Below are 23073 nucleotides of genomic sequence, written 5' to 3'. Positions count from 1 at the left end.
CCTTGTTTTTTCAAAAGGAGATTACACCGTGGGCCATGTTGTTACACATGAGGGGCCCCTGGAGTCCCCTGTGCACAGAGAAGGGAGAAGTCTCAGTCAGAGCCCTCTGGCTCCCCCTTCGCAGCATAGTTTTCTCCCTGTTGCTCTCCTGCCCCTCTCTCAGGGCCCAGCTATTCAGATGTCTAGTAGCTGATTGATTACCATTCACCTCGATTCTGTGTGTCAGCCGGGTAGGTGGATCCTCTGTGACCTACTCACCCCATGAGCCTGTGTCCTGGCTGTGTCCTCTCTCATGCTCAACCCGGTCCCAGGCCCTGCTCTTGTTGTGCCATGGACAAAGGTGAAGACATTGGCTGGAGGGAGATGCCTGGGCTCCACATGCTGGGAACAGCAAGCCTCCACCCAAGACTGGACTCAGGTCAACCACTGGTTGTTAGGTGGGAGAAGGCCTGGCCATGTCACCCCAGCATCACTGTGTCCCTGGGGCAAGGGTTGGAAGATCCTTGTCTCCTTACACTTGCCCCGGCCTTCTTGTCCTTAGGGTTCCGCATGCACAGCTGGATGGACTAGTTGTAGTTTTTGAAGCGGTCATTGCACTTCTGCTCATTCTGCACTTCTGCTCATTCTGCACTTCTACATCCACCTCCCAGAGTGTGTTTGCCTTTCTGCCACTTGCAAATTTTCCCTAGCCTGCCGCACTGAACACCTGCCGTGGCCTCAGCCAGTCCTGGCTCTGTGGCAGGGCGATGGTCTTCACAGCTGGGTTGAGTTGAGCCTTGTTTTGCAGCTGGTCAGAAATGTGAGAGACGGCAAGTCAGGTCCCGCCCCCTGCTGGACTCAGAACCAGGGGTGAGATTGCTTCTACCCCCTGCCTGGAGTCTCCCAAGCTCCCTTCTATTACATTGACCCAATAGAACAGTCATGTTGGAAGAACGGAGGGGACTGAGACCCTGAATGAGCTGCCTGCTCTTTTGTGACCTGTGCAGTTTCACCTGAAAGTCAGCAAGAAGGTACCTTCAGTAGCATGATATTGTTGACCTTTTGATTATCGTTATAATCCTTATGAGGGAAGGTTTGAACACAGGAATGGCCTGCTGGCTGTTTTTCACTTTTCTGATATTGTGAGGCCCCAGGATGACACTTCTTTTTCTCTAAAGAAAAGATGGATTGGGTCAGCCACAGGAGCTAGAACTCAGTCTCTGAAAGGCAGGTTGAAGTTCCAGCCTAAGGCACACCTGTAGCTGAATCAGATAGGGAAGAAGAGAAAGTGGACAGTGTCACCCGTCTGTGCTCTGTGGCAGGGACCCAGCCTCGTTCTTCAGCAGCCTGTCTGTCACCCAGGTCTCGCTCCACACGTTCCACCCCTGAATCCCACAGTCACTGTGTCCTGGCCTGAGCAGATCAGATTGCTCCTCTGATTAGTCATTGGCTCTGTGTTCTCAGTGACCTTCCTGAGTTATGGGTCATGGGAAGGTACCAGGGTTCCCAGGAAGACAAGGATCCATTTGTAATCCTCATCTTCCATTACAGTTAGCTGCTCTCAGTACGAACTTGTCTCATACCAGGACCCCTCCTTCATCTGCTCCAGCTTTCTTTGTCATTGTAGGAAAGGACAGATGCCATGTGGGGCTGGCAATGCCTTCTGGCCCCTGCCCCATCTGATCTTCCCCGAAAGAGAAAATTGCCCTGAATCTCTGTGTTCATGGAAAAACGGGAACGGACATTGGCTGGTGGCCTAAACCCATGGGATGATCTGAGGCTGGAGTGGTTGTAGTGTCCTCAGAGACCCAACACAATGAGAGGGGGCTGCAGGCTTTAGAGGGCAGCTGGCAGGCTTGCAGCATGGCTTGTTTCCTGGCCTAGTTCTCAGTTTGCACCAAGAGATGAGAAGCTCAGCCCTTCATATACTTGTTATATGAGCAAACACACTTCATACACTTGTTAAGGAGACTCTCCTAGAAGACCTGGAAATTACTGTCTCCCTCTGACCCTGGTTGCTTCTTTCGCCCTGAGCTTCTCAGACTTCTGTGTCCTGCTTACTTCCAGGATGGGTCTAGTCTGACCTGAACATTTTGTGCTCATGGAGCTGAATTCTCTTGCTTCTTTCTCCCCCATCCTGGGTCAGGCACATAGTACATACCCCAGAAATGCTTGTCAGGTACATGAATGTCCAGTCCTCAAATCTGCTTTGGTCAGCAGCTGGAGAGGAGTGATTTTAATGAAATCTGAACTCCAGCACAGTTTATCTTTCTCAGGCAAACAGAGGGCAGCATACAAAGGATGGGAATTCAGAGTGAGGTGGGGAAATAGGCTGGAGTGGCTGGGTGGGAGCCAGACTCCACTAGGGTCGTGGGAGCACTGGTAAGGCAACACTCAGACGGCTCAATTAGGTTCTGGATATCTCCTCTGGTAGAGCGGAGTTGCTATGCAGAATGGGGACACGGTGAAGGTCACACTTAGCAAACTGAATAGTAGCTGGGTCTTCTATGCTTGATCCAGGCAATAGCTGCGGGATAGATAACCACTCATTGCTTTGGAGAATGGGAATTATAGCGCTTATTCCAGCTTTCCCTTCCACCAAAATCATGTGCTATCCTAATACTAATTCATTTTCAAGCTGACAAGAATTTGAACCTTGGAAGTGAGAAGACCCACCAGGTCTCTTTGGGAGTGGATTTCTTTTGTGTAATTTCTCCACACTGCATATCTAGCGACAGATCTGGGGATCAGCAAATTTCTGGGAATGGACCGAGGGAAGGAAGGATCACAAGGAAAGCCTCATTGGGACACTGTGGAAGCATCTGATGGAATAAGCCAGGCCTCTGAGGATCTACAGGGGCACTTAACTCCTCCAGCCCTGGAGGGTAGGAGATTGGCCATTAAGAACATAAGCAGCAGCATCTTCTTTCACAGGCTGATCAGGTCTGAAGTTGTACGTGCTTTTTTCTTCCAGGCTTTTCAATCGTAGAGGTGAAGCAAGAAGGAGCCAGCTCAGTGACCACCAATTTCCTCCCAGTTCTATAGATTCCCAAGATTAGAGCTTTCATCAGATCACTCTTCCCCTTAGAAAGAGGGGTTTGTGTGGTGATGGTTTTGCAAGAACCACATTCTTAGGGTGTTGATCACATGACCACGTTCACTTAGAAAGTACTGGACAGTTTGAATGGAGAAGGAGCTTTGGTGGGCTTTGGCATTATCCAGACATGATGTCCCCTTTCCCTGAGTGGGATCCTCCAAGAACATGAATATGACCCCACAATGCCTTGAATTTGAAATTAGGCAACTGTCTACTTCCTAAAATAGCATGCATCTATGCAATCCTACTTTTTGCACAGCTATATTTTTTTATGGCCCAAGAGTTTTTACTTTTATTTTTGCTGTAAATGTCAAAGTACCAGCACTGGTCTCTCCTAAAACACCCCAGCCAAGAGTCAAGTCTTCCATCAGCTTCTTGGTAGTTTTCGTCAACAGCAAACTGTTGAGGTCAGGGTGAGAGCAGGGATTGGGGATGATGTGCTGATGGAAGGCTGTTGAGAGTGCTTGGAAGAGAAGGCAATGACAGAGTAGGAGAGTTTGAGAGGAGGATTTGACAGAGAAATGCACGTGAGTTCACTCTGTGGTGCCAGGTTGCCCCAATAAAGCTAATGTTGTTCTCAACTTCTTGATATTTCAAAGTTTTAAAAGACTCCAGTGTTAAAGTAGTTTCGGACATGCAGATAGAGACTGAAAGGGGAGAAACAAAGCTTTGCCTCTCATTCTGAGTTTCTATGGTCACTCTTGTCCCACCTGGCACAGGTAATCTTGTGTGACAGTGAAGAACACGATGGAGGCAAAGATTCTGCCCCCAAGGCTCCCTGTCCCTGGTGAGGAAACTGGTATGGTTGCTCTCGGAGTTCTCTGTGCACAGGAGCTGGAGGGCTGTCAGGTTTTGGATGGGAGAAGTCTCAAGGTATCATGCTACTAACAATATGGGCAATCAGCTTGACAGTTTAAATTATTGTTCTTTGTTCTTATATAATTTAATGTAGATATCAGAAGACTTCTGAAGTCTTGTCTCAAACTGGTATAATGTTCATGCTGCTTTTGCATCTGCTGGATCAGTCATTGTCCAGGAGGTGGAACATGTCACATGTCTTCTCATTTCATTCTCTGTCCCAGACATGGTTGTTGCTTACAGGGGACATTACTGTTCTCCTGCCTCTGATGACTGATGCCTCCTCCCCACCCCTGATTTGGAAACCAAAAGTACAATGTTGTAGTGATTTATTAATCAAATGTGTGTTAACCTGTTGAGTTGTGAAGTATCTATTAAATAATGTCTATGAAGTTTTGGAAGTATAGAAAATCAGAGATGGTAGAATGTAATTTTTGCCCAAAGCAGTTGTTTATCATTTGAGTGCATTTCATCACTTAAAACCATGAGAGTTTTCACAATTTCCATAGCTGGTTTCGTTACCAAACCTGAAGACTGTTCCCTCGTGGAGAGTTAAATTAGACTCTTCACCAGAAGTAGTTGTGTCTCAAAGTATATTAAGTAAGAGACCATGGGGAATCATTTCCAAAGTCACGGGGTCCCCGAAAACAGGGAAGCAGGGACATCCATTTCAGCCGAGGAATGAATATTCAAAAGGGAGAGGTGGGTATTCTCTTGTGCTGGCTCACATGGAAGACATGCTTCCACACACACTGCAGGTTTTGGTAATAAGGCCTAAGCCATCCTGGAGAGCTCTTAGCATTAAAGATAAGGCAAAGGTCGTAGGCATAACTCTCTGGTGAGGTTTGGTCTGGTTCAGGGTGGTTGGTGATAGCATCTCATTAACATAAGAAAAGGAAAAAGAACAATTTGGAGAACAGTTAAAATATCCAAACCCATCCCTCAGCTCCTCATCGTGACTAGGGGGTGACAGATTCTTGTACATTTGGATATGCTAGCACAAGTTTCTTATACAATCTATAAACAAAATTTGGGAGAGTTTATTCTGAGCTGAAATCTGAGGACCATGGCCTGGGGCTTTTCTTCCTGAAGGAAGAAAGGACACCAGGGAAGTGAGGTATACAGAGTGGTTATATACTCCCAAACAGGCTGTTTCACATATGATTGAAATGTCCCTACCACAATAGTCACAAGATTGGCCTGTCAGCACAGGGCTTGATGGACACAGCAGGTAGTGGGTCTGCTATCTCAGTGGGCGTAGCAGGAGGCAAGTCTATCATCTCGAGCTGGGGGGTCACAGGTGAGCACAGCAATCAGTTCCTAGCCTAAGGAAAGATGCTTAATCCTTAAGGGAATGCCAAAATTGGGAGGGGGAGGAAAGTTTTGCCTTTATCTCAAGGGCCTTTGTTCTTGCCATAGGGAATATCTAAAGCAGATATACACTGCATGCTCAATGGCCTTGGTCAGGCCCTTTTGGAAAGGCAAGGTCAGGCTGAATTAGCTTTACACCGAATGGCTTCCTCATATACTCCAATATATTCTATTACTTGCCATTTTCATTCGTCACTCCAAATAGCTTCTTCTACAATCAGAGCTTTGCTCCTTTTGTGTTACAGGAGATTCTTTTTTACTATTACTTTTTAAATTGTGGTAAAATATACATAACGTAAAATGGAGCTATTAACCATTTTTACGTGTACAGTTCAGTGGCATTAAGTATATTCACATTGTGTGCAACCATCATGGTTATCCATCTCAAGAACTGTTTTTCTTCCCAGATGGAAACTCTGAACCCATTAGACAGTAACTTCCCTTTGCCCTGTCCCCTTAGTCTGAGGAAATCACCATTCTACTTCTTGTCTTCATCAATTTGCAAGAGATTCTTATGCAAATACAAGAGCCTTGAGCATGTTCTCTTATTAAGCCTGACTCCTTATTTATCAATTAGACCTTTTTAGGCAGTAGGCCAACTCTAAGCCAGAAGAGTACAGAAGAAGAGCTAGGGAGGGAGCAAGGTATGGCACAAAGTTTGCCTGAACTCATCCTTCTGCTCCCGACCACCACGAGGAAGTGGAGGGTCCTCCTAACTTCTCGTGAATGTGTTCAGGTTGAACAGAGAGGCCTGGAGCTCCACACTTTGGGATATTTTGGATGAGAAAGTGAGAGAGGAGAAGGAGGATTCTTTATCTGAATGGGGTATTGATGTTGTCAGGGACAACTGAGAGGTGCTTGATGCCTCCTAAGGGCATCTGTTCCTGTTTCCAAGGAAATAACAGCCCCAACAAAAAGTGGTTGTCTCCACTGGGGCTCTGCTTCTCTGCCCTTTCTGCAAAAGTCACTGTCCTGAGAAGGAGGAATATAAGCGGCATTGCCTCCAGAAACCACATCCCTAGTCTTGATCCTCAGTGGAGCTGCTCACTAAGGTGGTGGATGGGATCTTCCTCTACAAGTCTGATCTCCTTCATGACTGACAGGTTAGCTTGGCATGAGGCATGAGAAAGCTCAGCTTGAGGCTGAGTCTAGGAGGTCCTGGTTCTTGGGCTCTGAGGAGAATTCTGGACGTGAAACAACAGATCTGGTTACCAGACCTGGATAGTTTGTGGAAGTGGACATGGTGGGGAAGGGAGCTCATTGTCAGGACTGCTACACACTGAGTTGGGGCTCCTGGCTTCTGTGGGCAGCATAGTGTCATCATAGCATGGCCCGGCTTCTTCCTTAATTCTCAGGTTCTTCCTGTTGTGATTAGTTGCTCAGCTCTGGTCTGTATCAAGCATGCTTCAGATATATCTTACCTGAAAAGTTTTTGTCCTTGGGGTAGACTGTCCAGAAGACCTGGAAAACACTTTCTTTTGCCTGTGCTGGTTACTTCTTTGTCCCTGAGCATCTCAGACACTTGTGTCCTGCTCCCTTCCAGAATGAGGCTGGTTTGTAAGTCCTGAATATTTTGAGCTGATCAAGCAGAATACCCTACTACGTTTCTCTTCTGTCTTGAGTCAGACACATATGAAATACCGTTAAAAGTTTGTTTGATGCAGGAGTGAATAACACACAAATTTGCTTTGGCTTGCCTGTGTGTGGGAGATGTCCACATCTGAAGACCTGCTGGGATTTATCTTCTTAAGGCATTGAGCTTTCAGAACAATGAAGGCAGATGCAAAGTTGGGAGCTCAGAGTGAGACGGAGAAATGGGGAAGAGAGGCCTGGGTGGCAGCCAGTCTCCACTAGAGTCTTTGGCACAATGGTGAGGCAACAGTCTATGGATCAGTTAGGTTCTGGGTATTTGGCCTGGCAGAACTGAGTGGCTCAGCTGTAGTTGGACAAGGTGAAGGTGACACCTAGGAAGCTATTAGTAAGCCCTTCTGCTTTTGATCCAGACAACAGCTCTTGAGATAGAGGACCACTCTTAGCTTTGGGGAATGGAATGTTATATCCCCCATTTTCAGCTTTCCCTCCACCAGAATCCTGTGCCATCCTAATACTTGATCAGAGTCTTGGTTACAAGTGAGTGGACCATGAAAGGAAAAGGCCCACCATTGCCCTTTGAGAAAGTTTTCATTTCTATCCTTTGAGGGAATTGTTTTGGACAATAGTAGCGGGGCTCAGCAAATTCCTGGGTTGGACTGAGACAAGGTTGGGTCACAGAAACAGCCTGGCTGGGGCTCTCTGCAAGAGCTGAAGGTGTTGCGAGAACCAGATTCTTAGGCAGTTGCTGAGTCAGCCTGACCACATTCACTAGGAGGAAATACTGGGCTCTCAGAATAGGGCTTTGGGGACTCTGGCCTGAGTCTGAAGTGATGCTCCCTACCTTGGTTGAATTCTGGGTGTTCAAAGAGCCTGAATATCACCCCACAATGCCTTGCATGTGTGATTAGCATCAGCCTACTTCCTAAAATACCATCATTTGATCCAATCCTTTCCTTTTTAGTCTTTTGCTGTTTGAATCCTGAACTCTTTTTCCACATTTGTGCAAAAGTGCCCTTGGGGCCTGCTTCCTGGTCTAGTGTTTAAGTTCAAGGGCTCCTCTTTGGCCCCCTGGGGTTCACCAGTTCTGATCTTCGGCGCAGACCTACACACTGCTCATCAAGCCACACTGTGGCAGCATCTCACATAGAAGGACTAAAAGGACCTACAACTAGGCTAAACAACTATGTACTGGGACTCATGGGAGGAAAAAAAGAAAGAGGAAGATTGGCCACAGATGTCAGCTCAGGACCAATGATCCTCACCAAAAAGCATACTTTAATAAAAAAAACAGTGCCTTCCTCTGGTCTCACCTGAAAGGCACTAGCCAAGAGCCCAGTCATCCATCAACTTCTGGGTAGTTTCAGACAATGGCAGAATCCTGGATGTGCAGGTGCAGCATGGAGGTTGGAGAGGAAGTAGAGATTGGGTGTTAAGGAGAGTAGAAGGAAGGTAAGGAGACACCAGAAGGGGAGCCTTAGAGGAGGGTTGAGGATGAACGCGGTTGAGTTCAGTGTGCACTCCCTGCAGACCACTTTAGTTCTGGGTGAGGTTACTAAGCACAAGCTTGTCATGATTTTACCAGTTCCCAGTCACTCATTAGGTCCTTAAATGCACAGAGTCTGCACCTGGAGAGAGAAAGTGGGAGGAATTTTGTCCTTTTTCAGTACCATTCAGTGTGCAAAACACTTTCTTGCCCCAGTTCTGCTGCTGAGGTTCCCTTAATAGAGAAGAATGCAGAGCTTAAGGAGGTGGTGGGCCTGGCCGCCAACATGGTCAGGAAGGAATTGTCTCCTGGAGGTGAGCGTTGTGAGGTGTGGAAATCTTTTCAGCAGAGCAGCTGGAGGCAGAGAGCTGCCTGGGAAGTGCTGACAGGCACAGAAAGACATGGAGGTGACATGTCTGCCCTGGGTGTTTCCTGGGGACTGAGTCCTGAGACTGGGCTGTGCTCTGGGTTCTAAGTAGATGTTGCAGAGAGGAAGGGCTGAATGGGGGACTCTTCCAGTGCTCTCTCCTTCTCCCTCCCCACCATCAAGTATTCTTTCCATTTGCCAATGCAAACAGTTAATAATCAGACAGTTATCCTCCCAGGCATGCTAGTAAAAGAGAATTCCTGTGGGCAGATGGTAGCAAATATGGAGAGTGACTGAGTATTGTCAAAGATGTATTCTTGATTTAAATTTTGTTGATAAATGGCTTACACTGAATATTATGACTTTCTGATAAGCAAGACCCATAAAATAATGGTCACACTTACCATCGCATTTCTGAGTATACTCACTTGGATTTAACAAAATATGTCCTCTGTGATTATTTCATTTAAGATCATGGAAATTGCAAAAGTTCAGATGGTATATGTCACCCTACCGTGAGTAAAAGCTTCATTTCTTTCAATTATTTTATTGAGGACATAATGGTTTATAACATTGTATAATTTCAGGTGTACATTTTTATTGATCAGTTTCTGTATACACAGCAAGAGTAATTTACATTTTGCTGGAGGTAGAAAATTCTGCCAGCTCATTCTGTATAGTTACCTTCAGAAAGTATTTAAAGCATGATTTTAAATTAAGTGACTTCAGTCATCTTTTCTTTGAACATGGGCCAATCTTTAGAGTAAAAGTCATGCTATTTTAGGGGCCAGCCTGGTGGCATAGAGGCTAAGTTCACATGTTGCACTTCAGCAGCCAGTTGTTTGCCAGTTCAGATCCGAGTGTGGACCTAAGCACCGCTAATCAAGCCACGCTGTGGTCGGCATCCGACATATAAACTAGAGGAAGATGCAGCACGGATGTTAGCTCAAGGCGAGTCTTCCTCGGCAAAAAAGAGGGGGATTGGTAGAAGATGTTAGCTCAGGCATATCTTCCTCAAAAGAAAAATAAAATGTCATGTTATTTCAGCCAACATTTGGTGTGGAGTTTTGTATATCTTCAGAGTGTCTAAAACAATAAGTGGACCCTGCTCACATTGAAAATGAGAACATTGGTCCATAGTACAGTGAGGGTTGGTGTGGTGAAGGTTTTAGGGGAAGGACTCTGGCTGTGATGGACCCATGGGTTGTTTCCATCTCTTGGCCATTGTGAATAGTGCTGCTGTGAACATGGGTATTTTTCAGCTTTTTTCTGCAAGCAAAATTTTTTTTCTTCTATTCCTTGTATGGTTTAATTTTTTGCCTTTAGATGTCTAATCCATTTGAGGGTTATTTTACATTATAGTATGAGGCGTAGATCCAATTTTCTCTTTTTCCCCAAATCACTACCTGGTTGTTCTATCACCGTCTATTAAAAGTTTCTTGTTTCCCAGTGATGTGAGATGTCACCTTTACTCTGTGTTAAATTGGGCTTTCTGTGGAATTTCAGTTCTGCTCTTTGTCCTGCCTGTTCTACACACACCGTGGCACACAGTTTTAGAGTTTACAGTCATCCCTCAGTATCTGAGGGGGATGGCTTCAAGACCCTTGTTGGTAAGAAAATCTCCAGCTATTCAATTCCTTACATAAAATGACAAATTATTTGCATATAACCTATGCGCGTCCTTCCTACTGTACATTTTAAATTATGTCTATTACATATAATACTTCATACAATGCAAATGCTATGGCTGTTAATACTGTAGTTGTTGCTTAGGGAATAATGACAAGAAAGAGTCTGTGCATATTCAGTGGATGCAACCTTCATTGTCTGGTCATTCCCCATTGGTTGAATCCTCGGGGGATGCGGAAGGTGCATTGTACTTTAGTATCTACTAGAGGGTCTCTGGTAGGGCGGGGAGGAGAGAGCCTTGCCCTGGAAGAGAGATGTCCTTCAATCCTAACCCAAGGACAGAGGGAATGCATAGTTTGGAGGAGGGAAGAAGTTCATCCTGGTCTCCAAGACATTGAGGGGCATTCATTTGTCCTGAGGAAGAGACCCCATTTTCCTGGATTTGCTCAGACTCAGACGCGTCATACATTTGTTGTGTACTGAATGATGTTGACTGAGCAAATGAGAAATCGGATATTTCTGCCCTAGACGTGGTCATTTATTAAGGCTCTGGCAACCTCTCTGGAGCTGTCCTTTGCCACAAAGAAATGTGGGTAACAGGGAGTGTCTCAGGCTGACCCCGCTGTTTGAAGCATCTCATTGTTCTCCTGATCCGGGGCAGGAAGCTGGAAATACTGGTGAAGACTGCTGGAGGAGTCCGCATCTTATTTCCATAGGAGACAAGGCCCTGGGCCTCATGGTGATACACGAGGGACCTGTGGTATCCACCTGTGGGAGATGAGAGGAAAGGAGATGAAATCAGGCCTACCAACTCCTGCTGTCCTAGGGCACAGGGCTCAGAGAAGATAGGGACTGGTGGGCTCCTTGAATGCAAGGTGTGTTTGAGATGGGAGGCTGTTGAGATGGAGAAGACAAGCTTCTGGAACTTTCCATTGATGGGCCTTAGTCCTGACTGTGGTTACTATCTGTAGCTCACCCCAAGTTAGGTAACTTCTCCTTCTAGAAGACAAGGCTAAACATGTATAGGTTGTGTGCCTGGTGCTCCTCTAATCCCCCAGAGACCAGACTGATAGGGAAAAGCTCCATGTCACTCAGGTCTTGGCCCCAAACTGAGCCTGTGGGGATGTAGTCAGTTCTGACTGGTCAGTACCACTCAGGCCCGTCTGCTTTGGGCAGTGTTGGCTGACACCCTGGGCTTTACCAGGAAGATGGACTTTCTCTTCCTCTGGATCCCCCACACAAATCTACCTTGGGCTGGTGTAGAAATTGAAGTGATAGCTGCACTCCTGATCCCTCTGCCTTCTCAGCCATTCATTCTGGAGTAGGTCTGAAGCATACAGGCCAACCAGGCTCCATCTCACCACAATGCATTTGGCCCCAGGACTAGGCCTGGCCTGTGTCCAAGGCAGAGCACTGAAGACTCCGTTCAGTCTGGCTCTATTCTCCAGCTGGCAGGAAGAGTGCAGGCCCTCAGGGACTCCTGGGCAGAGCTCAACCCTTGCCTCCACCACTACCAGGACACTGTGCCTGCTTCCTCCTCCATGGTCCCAAGACAGGGTGGAGTCCCCACAATGGGAGAAAGCCAGCTGGGCTGGGGAACCAGAGGGTCGGGCAGCTGGTACCTGCAGTAACTTGATGTCATTCAGGTTCTTCTAATGATCACATTCACGGTGGTGGATGCTCTGAGCACAGATATGCACTGCTGGGTGCTTTCTAGCCTCCCCGTGTTGTGGGCCCCCGGGATGACATTTCTATGGCTGCGAAGGAAAGGAGACCAGGAGGTAGATGTGAGGCACAGAAGCTCGATCCCCCAGCTCTGCAGGGCAGGAGGACAGCCCAGGGTGATGTGATTTTAGCTGATAGAATTGAGGGGACAGGAGGGCTCTAGGACTGAGCTGTCTGTGTCCTCTGCTTCTCTGAAACCCTGAGCTGGGGATTGTAGGGGACAGTGGGATGGGACCTTGAGTTTTCCTTCCTGTAGAATAAATTGCTAAGTAGCTTGAATTCATATTTTCAGCACCAATGTGGCCCTTCCATTTCCCCTGTTGCTCTTTTTGATCATGTCCTTCTTTTTTCCTCATTTACATTGGCCCATTCTCTATCCCCAGAACTACCTGGTGTCCTTGTCACCCCTTCATTGCTAGGACCCTGCTTTCAGATGGCCTCTCTCTTGAACTCTTTTTGGCCTGTGTGATTGGTCATCCGGGAAGCTCCTTAGTGCCACATGTTCCTGAGCAGAGAGCTGCCAAGGTACAGGGAAGCACAAAGTCTTCTTGCACCAGGAATCCCCAGCAAGTGCCCGGACCAACTGGAGTCTGGGTCTGAAGATATGCCATGTAGGGATGGGAATGGGGCCTGGCCTCTTGGACTCAGATGATCTCCCCTGAAAGGAAGCATTCGGTACTTATCTCTGTTTTCTCAGAACCCTCGATTTGGGGAACAGTGTGGTGCTCCAGAAAGACTAGAAAGTGGGAGGCTGGAGACATGACACACAGGACAGCAGAGCTTGGGCCTGCAAGAGTCTGCTCCACGCATAGGGAGAGCACTCCAGGTTCTTCAGGAAACACTGCTGACTCCCCATCCCAGACTCAACTCCCTCCCACCTCCCCCAAAGGAGGAGAAGAACCCTTGGTCCAGGCATGGCCAGCTTCAGCCTCCCCTGTGGAGGAGAGATGCTCTGCTGTTGGATGGCAGCCCACTGGAGTGGCCTCTTCCTGAAGTCCCTGGTACTTCCTCAGGGAGCTTCACAGATCCCACTGAGTCCAGCTCATGGTCAGCTCATGAGCAGCATGGGACTGGCTTTAATATTCTAGATGTGAGCTGATGGGATTATTATTGCTGTCTCCTCGTCTCCCAGGTTCTGACACATGGATGTCAAAGTGAATTTATTTATTTTTTTGAGGAAGATTAGCCCTGAGCTAACTACTGCCGATCCTCCTCTTTTTGCTGAGGAAGACTGGCCCGCAGCTAATATCCATGCCCATCTTCCCCTACTTTGTATGTGGGATGCCTATCTCAGCACGGCTTTTGCGAAGTGGTGCCATGTCTGCACCTTGGATCCCAACCGGTAAAATCCGGGCTGCCGAGAAGCAGAACGTGGGAACCTAACCACTGTAGCACCAGGCCAGCCCCTCAAAGTGAATTTAGAGAGCGCATTTATATAGCGTGTTCTAGGTACCAGGGGCAATTCCAAGAGCTTTATGTACACTAACTAATTTAACTCTTATAGGAACTCTTTGAAGTAGTCATGAAATGATTCCTATTTTAGGACGAGGATCCTGAGGAACTGTGAATTCAAATAACTTTCCCCACGATGCAGAGGTAGGCAGTGCCTAGGCAGGCTGGCTCCAAGGTCTATGAGAGGGCTCAGGTCTCTGAGGTTGGAGACAGTCACTCACCTACCCCAGCCCGGGGGCCTTGAGAAAGGCCATGAGGAGCAGGAGGGGGTGCATCTTCCTAGGAAGGCTGCCCAGTGAGCTGCTGCTGGTGATTCCTCCTGCCAGTCTTTCATCCTCCAAGACAGGAAGGAAGCCTAGGGCTGGGGGTCAGAATTCACAGTCTCATTCTTCTGCTGGTGTGATAGGTTTCATCTCCTAGCTTGCCCCCTAACTGCCAGTGATCTGGGGGCGAGAGAGTCTCCCAGCCAACACCGCCATCCCCCCTCCTACCTCTGAGTCAGTGCTGGCTGCCGAAATGGGAACCCAGGGTGACACATGGGTGCTTGGAGCTTGTGTCTCAGAATGCTAAACCCACGAAATTCAATAATTTCCCAACAACACGTGAAAGCTGGTGGCTGCCCATTTCCTTTGTTTCCTGTTTCTCTGGGATTAGAGCTCAGTCATTTGGAATGTTACTTTCTCTAAATAATATAGGTTTCTTGGATTCTTTGTTCATTTATACTTAGTAATGCATGGAGGAAGCTGAAAGAAACACAGTCATGGTGTTGGTGGGATGTGGTGAGGACACCAGGAATAAGCTGAAGGAGATGAAGGAGCAAAGGGGAAGCCTGCCCGCCTTCCCTCTGAACCCTGGCCACCCTGCTGAGACCCTGGGTGCTCCCACTTCATATTTATTTATTTATTCATTTATTTTTATTTTTTTGAGGTCACATTGGTTTATAAGATTATGTAAATTTCAGGTGAACATCATAAGATTTCAGCTTCTGTATAGACTGCATTGTATTCAGCACTAAAAGTCTACTTTCCGTCTGTCACCATACATATGTGCCCCTTTACCCCTTTTCACCTCAGCCAATCTGCTTATCCTCTGGTGACCACCAATCTGTTCTTGGTATCTTTGTGTTCGTTTGTTTATCTTCCACATATGAGCAAAATCATATGATTTTTGTTTTTCTCCGTCTGACTCATTTCCTTTTGCAAAATACCCTCGAGGTCCACCCATGTTACTGCAAATGGCAAGATGGCATTGTTTTGGAGGCTGAGCAGTATCTCATTGTATATATACACCATGTCTTCTTTATCCATTCCTCCATGATGGGCACTCAGGTTGCTTCCAGGTCTTGTTTATTGTGAATAATGTGCAATGAACATAGGGGTCCATATCTTTTTGAATTAATGTTTTAATGCACTTTGGAATAATACCCAGAAGTGGAATAGCTGGATCATATGATATTTCTATTTTTAGTTTATTGAGGAATCTCCATACCGTTTTCCATAGTGGCTGCACCAGTTTGCATTCCCCCCAGCAGGGTATGAGGGTTCCCTTTAATACCTATCCTCTCCAACGCTTGTTATTTTTTGTCATTTTAATAATAACCATTCCTAAGTGTGTGAGGTGATATCTAGTTGTACCTCTGATTTGCATTTCCCTAATTATGAGTGATGCTGAAGACCTTTTCATGCCCTCATGGCCATCTGTGTATCTTCTTTGGAAAACTGTCTGCTCATATCCTCTGCACATTTTTTGAACTGAGTTGTTCATTTTTTTGTTGTTGAGTTGCATGACTTCTTTATGTATTTTGGAAATTAATCCCCATGGCATATATGATTTGCAAATATCTTCTCACAGTTGCTAGGTTATCGTTTCATTTAGTCAATGGTTTCCTTTGCCAAGCAGAAGCTTTTTATCTTGGTGTAGTCTCTTGTGTTTATTTTTTCTTTTGTTTCCTTTGCCTGAGGAGACATGATAGTCAAAAAGATACTGCTAAGACATATATCAAAGAGAGTACTGCCTATGTTTTCTTCTAGGTGTTTTATGGTCTCAGGTCTCACATTCCAGTCTTTAATCTATTTTGAGTTAATCTGTGTGTGGTAAAGATAATGGTCCACTTTCCTTCTTTCTCCTGTGGCTGTCCTGTTTTCCCAACAGTGTTTAGTGAAGAGACTTGCATTTCTCCATTGTCTGCTCTTGGCTCCTTTGTCAAAAATTAGCTGTCCTCCCCTTTCTTTCCATGAGTTGTCCATGGAGAGTGGAATGTATGAGAGTAGATAGGGATACCTATGTTTATTAAATGTTTTCATTTTCTATTTTAGTAAAACATTGTAATATTAGATCAAATATGAGTGTGAGATGTTTCAAAACATCCATAGTTAGTTACATCTACTTCGGCCTGTTTTATTACATTTCCATCAGTTACAACATTTTTCTTCTCTGGGATGTTGGGACATTAAATTCATGTGCATCCCACCTCCTCCCTGGGCCCCCTAGGCTGCCAACAATGCAAATCTTCCGGGCAGGCTGGTGCCGGTTCACTTCTCCTTCCTTCATTCTGATGCTGCTGTGGTCATAAACCAATCTCGTGGCTCTTGGCTTTGCAGGAGAGCAGTGTACTACTGAGCCATTCCAGACATCCCCAGGGCTGCCTTAATGTCACACTCAGAAGGACGTTTTGGAAGCTCTTAGAAAAGGTTCTACTGATGAGCTTGTGATGTTTCATGGAGTGTCAGTGCTGGGAGAAGGCTGTGCCCGCGCCACTGTCTTCCCACCACAGGTGTCTGCTGGAAGTGAGAAACTCTCTTTCCAAGAAGTGACCTGTGCTGTTGCCCTTGTAGAAAGAGCAGGGGACACAGGACATTCAGTGACATCAGCATACAGTCTTCCCCTCAGAGAAGTTAGTGGGAAAGAGCGAACTAGACACTGAACATGGCAGAGATTTGAAAAAGGTGCCAGATCCTCAGTGGTTCCTGGCAGAAAAGCTCACTTCTGAGACTGAGCAGCTGATCCTAGGGCCCTGAGTAAATATAGGAAGAGGTGGAGGTGGACATAGTCCCTGAAACCCTCTCCCACAAACGCTCAGAGAATCCAAATATTCAAGATAGGAGAGTGGTGACACACACTGTGATGTATTCATGGGTGGAATGCTGGCCAGCTGTTCAAAGACACCATGTTTTAAAGACTGTTTAGTGGCATGGAGCGGTTTGTATCATCTAACATCAGGTGGAAAAAGTAGACTGTAGAACGGTGTACACAATTTGATACTAATTCTGTTAAAGAAAAAGACAAGAACCAGAACAACCATTTTATGTGACTCTTATTTTCACCTTTATGTTATCTAGTTTTTTTTCTATAATTGACATGTATTACTTTTATAGGCAGAAAAAGATTTAGGGCTCATGATCCCTATAAACAGCAAATACTATTAAGCCTCGTGGTTGAGATGAGCTAGCAGTTTAATAAAACAATTTCCTGTTCTTCCAGGGGACACAGGTGAGCCACACTGTGCAGCCTCACTTGAGGTCAGGTGTGGCTGTGTGACTGTGCCCACAAATGGGATGTGAGTGGAAGTGCTGGGGGCACCTTCCAGACCAGGCCCCTAACACAGTCCTGTGCTTACCGTGTAGACTCCTCCCCTTCGAGGGTTTGATGCAGGTGAACATGGGGAACACGGATGCCACCTTCAGGGGACTGACTCTAGCCCCTTAATCATGTGTTGACCATGTAATGATTGTCCAAAACGGGACACTTGAGAGAAAGAGGGGCACCACACACCAGGAAACTCATTTTGGACTGTGTGTAAGCAAGAAATAGACTTCTGTTGTGTTAGTCACTGAAATGCTCAAGTTTATCAGTTAGAATAATTAAAGTTATCTTAACTAACACATGGACCATCTTCCTGAAGCCTACCATTTTCTGAATTGTAATATTCATACAAATAAAATTATTTTAATCAGTATACAGTTTAAAATATAGAATAAGTTAAAAAAAGAAAGAAGAAAAATGTCATCCTTCATCTCACCACCCAGCTGACCACTGTTAACAGAAGTCCTTCCACATAGATTTTTTTCTATGTTAAGTTTTACTTAGATATGATCACAGTACATTTAGTTTTTCATCCTATCATTTAAATTATTCAACATAAACATTTCCCTCATTTTATTAAAAATCTATTGCTGAAAATCATTTAATGATCTCATTCATATTTACTTAATAGGTTTTCAAGTTATCTAAATAATACAGAAAAATTATGACATGGATATGTTGGACTAAAAAAACCTACAAGGAAAATATAAGTATAAACAAAGATACGATTGGAGTATATATGGATCTCTAACCAATTAGGGTTAAACACACCTGGTGAACATTCTTCTCTGCAAAAAGACTTAGTTCAGTCTCAAAACTTTCAAGTTCCCATAGTGTTCACTGGTATGAAACTTTTCAAAAACTCATCCCCAAATTGGTACTGAACATTGGCATTGTTTCGAAGCTTTGACTTTTGTGACAAATCTGTAAGGAATAACCTTGTCCACTTCTCTCATTGTGCTTGAAGGCTAGGTGAAAGATTCCTTTGTTCCTTTTTTCTTATGAACCTTTGTGCACAAGGTCCGAAAATGCCATTTTCTCAATGTTCATACTGAATGTAACCATTGCTATTTTTGTAAATCCCTCCTGGTTAGGTAAACACAAATTTATTAACATTTTAATTAGTATTGATTAATAAGTGAGCTTCTCCTTTTTTCCAAATGTTGATTAGTTCTTTTATAACTTACCTGTTAATGTTCTTAGCCCAGTTTTCTCCAGCAGTGGATACTGTCGATGGTAAGGTCTGAGGAATCCATAATGAGCAGGTGCCATATTGTACCAGTTTCCTATTTTGGAGATTAATACTGATTCCAACTTGGGTTTATTGTTAAACAATGGTGTGGTGAACATATTTATTAATAAGACACACAAACACTCCTATACTTTAGCCCTTGTGTAAGAATAAGTCCTAGAAGAAAAATGACTAGATCAAAAGAGAGAAATAGATATAAACTGACTTAGAATCCGTTTTAAGGAAACAAGTATAATCAAGAACATCTCAGTCTTCCTGAAGCTACAGGCATCAGAAGGTCATCATTTTCCTTCTTAACATGTGTCATACCATGTTAAATGCTCTTATCAGGTGAGAGGGGGAATTGACCCACCAGGCACTGTCCTTCAAGGCCACACACCGAAGTCCTTGGTGGTGAATATCCCTGGCTACTCTCTTGCTGGCTCTGGCTTACACCCTGGGGCTCCATGGAGCTCCTCATGGCTGACTTTCTGGGGTCTCTATTTCTTCACTGTGACGGCTTTTCCCAAGAGTGTTCTTTTTATCGCTGTGAGCCGAAGTTGTCCCCTGGCTCCTGCCCCTTCTACTGTTCACTTGCTCATCTCCGCACGTGCAGTCAGCTCTTCCTTCATGCCTCTGCTGGTGCTTCTGCCGGTGCTGTGGGTCCCACAGAATGCTTGGTGGATGGACATGGGGACTGTCTTGAAGGAAAAATAAGCTTTCTTTGCTTTTCATCTTAGTTTTCAATGTGCTGGATTTTACTTTTCATATCTGTGTGATTTGTTTGTTATTCTTCTCCATGATGGTTCCTCTCTTTTTGATGTTGGTCCCAACTGATTCAGTGTTTGTCCAGCTATCACAAATTTGTTGCGTTCTGTCACATGCAATTTATCGGTGGAACTCTTTGCAGGATACGGGATTCTAAAATAAGATCATCTGGGTCATAATTGGTGACAAAAATATTCAATGACCAATCTTTAGATAAGAAAGATAGAGCGATGTTTATTGAGCCATTGCTGAGGACTAGTCCAGAAGTGCTATCTCCATCAGGGAAGAAAGCTCTCCTGAGACGTGTGGACACAGCATGGCTATAGACCATTTCACAAACAAGAACATACATGAAATAGGATAGGAATGCAATTTTTTTCCAACTCACAAGGATATGTTTTTCTGTAGTTTAGCACATACATAACAGGGCAACTTGACCTTGGTCCTCTGAGAAGAAGAGCTTATCTTCAAAGAAGTGCTGGTATTGGAGTCAGAGAAAGAGAGACATTCATTCTCATCTTTATAGAATGCATTCTTGGGGCCGGCCTGGTGGTGCAGTGATTAAGTTTGCACGTTCTGCTTCGGGAGCCCAGTTTGGATCCTGGGTGTGGACCAAGCCATGCTGTCTGTGGCAGGAAAACCACATATGAAATAGAGGAAGAAGGGCACGGGTGTTAAGTCAGGGCCAGTCTTCCTCAGCAAAAAGAGCATGATTGGCAGCAGATGTTTGCTCAGGGCTAACCTTCCTCAATAAATAAATAAATAAATGAATAAAATAAGAACAGCATTCTTTGCATTGGAAAGATGTTTGAAGCAGATGTACAATGTTTGGTGGATCAGAAGTCAGGCTGCTCAGGGGAAAGCAAGTTTTAGGTTGAATCATGGTTAAACCAGAACAGCTTCCCCCATACCTCAAGATGTGAAAGCTTCTTGTTATTCTTACTATTTTCATCACAGTGAAGGATCTGGACTTGAAATGTGGCATTTTGTGCATTTGTGAACTAGGATTCATGCCTTCTACATGTCAACAAATAAAGATAAGGCTGCCCAGGTGGCTCTCTCCTCTCTCCCTCCCTCCTGTCCTGTCATGGGATACTCGAGCACGGATTGGGAAACTCAGGAACTGTGGGTCTTGAAGTCTCCTCCAATTTCACACTGCCCTTCTTGAATCGAACAAGATGACTTATGTGAAACTCTAAAGTGCAATACAGATAAAATACAAGATTTTAATTATTTTCAAAGCAAAATGTCTTGTGGTTTCCAAATACCAATCTATCTGACAAACTGACCTGCCTGGGGGAAGGGGAGGAACTAAGAGAATGTAGAGGAAATTGCCCTCCATCTAAGTTTCCCAGTATCAGGGACACAGCCTCTTATGTGTCTGGCACAAAGCAAGAGATCATAGTTGACTAACTGATGGACAGCCAAGTGGTACTTTCTGGCCCAGCAGCCCTGGAGCCCTCAGGCACACTGAGCTGCCGTAAACCAGGTTGCCAGCAGGGGGAGACCTGCCAGGCTGAAAGGGGCTAAGGCTGCTGAGTGACTTCACAGAACATTGTGAATATGGCCCTGGGAATGCTAGGCTGGATGGAGGACCTGAACTGTCTCTGCTCAGGTGGGAAGTGCGTACTGGGTCCTCTGATAGGCATCAGGTGGGCCGGCAGCTCAGGCATGACAGGGACAAGCCATAGAGGGGAATTCACATGGGACTTTGGGAACTCGGTTAGGGAGATGAGAGAGAAGCTGGCTCAAAACACGGTGGGCTGGAAGGGAAAGGAGCTGGTAGACAGGGCAGTCAGAAGAAAAATAGAGGTTGGTGTGGGATAGTCAGCCAGGGAGGAAGGTTGAGCGAGCTCAGTTCTGTGCCCGGGGTAGGGCAGGAAATGGGACCAGAGTGAGGCTGGAGGCCATCATGGCAGCATCTGAGCGTCAGAAGCTGAAGATGGTCCTGGCTGTGGGAGAAGCTGCCCCACTGGAGACAGAAGCCCTGGAAACAGGAAACTCAGTGCCCACGGCCTGGCCCCCTGGCCTCCTGTCTCCCTGGAGTTATTCCCTTTCCACTGACCTGCTCCTCTCTCTGCCAAATTGTCAGGGTGTTGGTGATGGTGGTTGGGTTAGAGAAGGCAAGAACTTTCTAAAGACCAGGGAGGAACATATTTTGGGGAAGAAGTTTGTCCTATTATAATGGGCAGCCTTCAGACTCAGCCCTTGCACAGGGCTCAGCACCACAGAGCTGTGACCGAGAAAGGATACAGCATGGGGTTTAGGGGGAAGGAGAGCTGGAGGAGGAAGGAGGAAGGACAGCCCACAACTGACAGTAGAGGGCTGCCTGGAGCATGCTGTTGCCTGTTGAAAGTGGTTCAGTGAGTCAGTGAGACTTCAGTCACACTCGCTAGAGATCCGTTTATTATGGCCCCTCAGTCCCACTGCCCGCCCCATGGGAGTCCTGCCTCTGCCCCAGAAAAGATGGTCAGGCACAGAGGAAGGTCAGACTCCTGCCTGCTGTTAGAAGGACTTCATTGTTGACTTTATCCAGGGCAGAAAGTGTGAGACCTTCATGAAGACTCCTGGAGGGGTCCTGTTGTTTTGTCCATAGGAGAAGATACCCTGGATCAGCTTGTTGCAGATGAGGGGTCCTCTGGAGTCCCCCTGGGGGCAGAGAGAGGAAGGACTGAGTTGGCCACCTAGTGGTCCTGCCCTTCCCTCCACCCCAGGGGTCAGTGGCCTACATTATGGGCTATGTGGAAGAGCAGGGCCTGGGCAGGCCTTGTCAGCTCCATCATCCCAGGCCTCTAGCCTGACTCTGACTATTACATGCAGTTCCACCCAGCCAAGGCTTTCTCCCTAATCCTCAGGGAAATTTTGGTGAGAACCCAGCTGTGGGATGACTGATCCTTCCTTGCCCTGCAGCCCTGATCTGCTGTGGGGAAAAACCTAAAGACTGCATTCTTGGACCCAGGCTGCCCAAGCTCTCAGGCTGAGGCTTGAAGATATGGCCACTCCCATCCCCCAGAGCTCCCCATTTCCTTTCTTCCTGGGTCTGTCTTGGTAGATGCTGGAAACCCTACCTTGAAGCTGTTGTTCATCATCTTCGGGTCCCCTACACAAATCTGGGGGGCCTGGTTGTAATGGTGGGTGAAGTGGGAGTAACATTCATGATCCTTCTGCACAGTCAGCTCCACATCCTGCAGTGTGTCGGACACTCTGTCTGCCGGGGAGACTTTCCCCCAGCCGGCCACACTGCACACCTGTCTTGGGTTCACCTGGGCCTTGCCCCTGGGCAGGCTGAGGGGCCTCACAGCTGTAGTCTGCTTGGCCTGTCTCTCCAGCTGATGGGAAGAGGCAAGAAAGTCCAGCTCAGCCACTGGCCTCCTGGGCCTGGACACCGCGATGGGGCTGCACTGACTTCCCTCTCCCCTGAACCATTGGGACTAGTCAGGTGGCAGGGATGGGAAGGAAGGAAGAGAGAGGTTCCAGTGGGAGGGGAAGAAATCTGGACCCAGGACAGCAAGAGCAGCAGGGAGGTTCCCTTATCTTTAGTAACATGATGTCATAGGAGAGGTTCTTAGGATTATAGTCTGGGTGGCAGATGGCTTGTCTCACAGTCATGACCTGCTGGGTCTTCCCCTGCTTCTGGATGTTATAGGCCCCAAGGGAGACATTGATTACTCTACAAAAAAAATAGAGTGAGGTGGTGGGGTGCATGGAATCAAAAGAGATCCAGCCCTGGAATCATGAAGGGCAGATGACATGGGGGAGGGCAGGGCTGCAGCTAGTGGAAATCAAAACAAGAGGAGGACTGGGCACTGAGTGAGTGTGACCCCTGTGCTTCTCAATGACATTGAGGGTAGGTCACCTGGATGCTTTCTCTAGCCCTCAAGTCACATTTTGAAAATACTCTGAGTTTCCCTTTTCACCCTAATGATTGCTTTCAGCTT

General features: G+C 46.3%; 1 protein-coding gene across 4 annotated transcripts in view; it reads right to left on the bottom strand.

Moving 5' to 3' along the window:
• Positions 1-23073, bottom strand: part of LOC103543775 (granzyme B-like) — a 174502-nt gene that overhangs the window by 54481 nt on the left and 96948 nt on the right. For 2 of the 4 annotated variants that reach the window (XM_070628235.1, XM_070628225.1), the window contains exons 3-5: positions 22660-22805; positions 22204-22454; positions 21519-21784 (exon numbers count right to left, since the gene is read on the bottom strand). The exons of 1 other annotated variant lie outside the window; for it this stretch is intronic. In XM_070628235.1, coding sequence (XP_070484336.1) covers positions 21641-21784; positions 22204-22454; positions 22660-22805 — 541 coding nt within the window. In that variant the 3' untranslated portion in view covers positions 21519-21640. Of the gene's footprint in view, positions 1-21518; positions 21785-22203; positions 22465-22659; positions 22806-23073 lie in introns of those variants that run through there. One more of the 4 variants, XM_070628215.1, reaches the window with a different exon arrangement.

This window comes from Equus przewalskii, chromosome 1 (assembly GCF_037783145.1).
Source record: "Equus przewalskii isolate Varuska chromosome 1, EquPr2, whole genome shotgun sequence".
NCBI lineage: Eukaryota > Metazoa > Chordata > Mammalia > Perissodactyla > Equidae > Equus > Equus przewalskii.
Note: the sequence above shows the minus strand (reverse complement) of the source record. Positions and strands in the feature narration are given on the sequence as shown.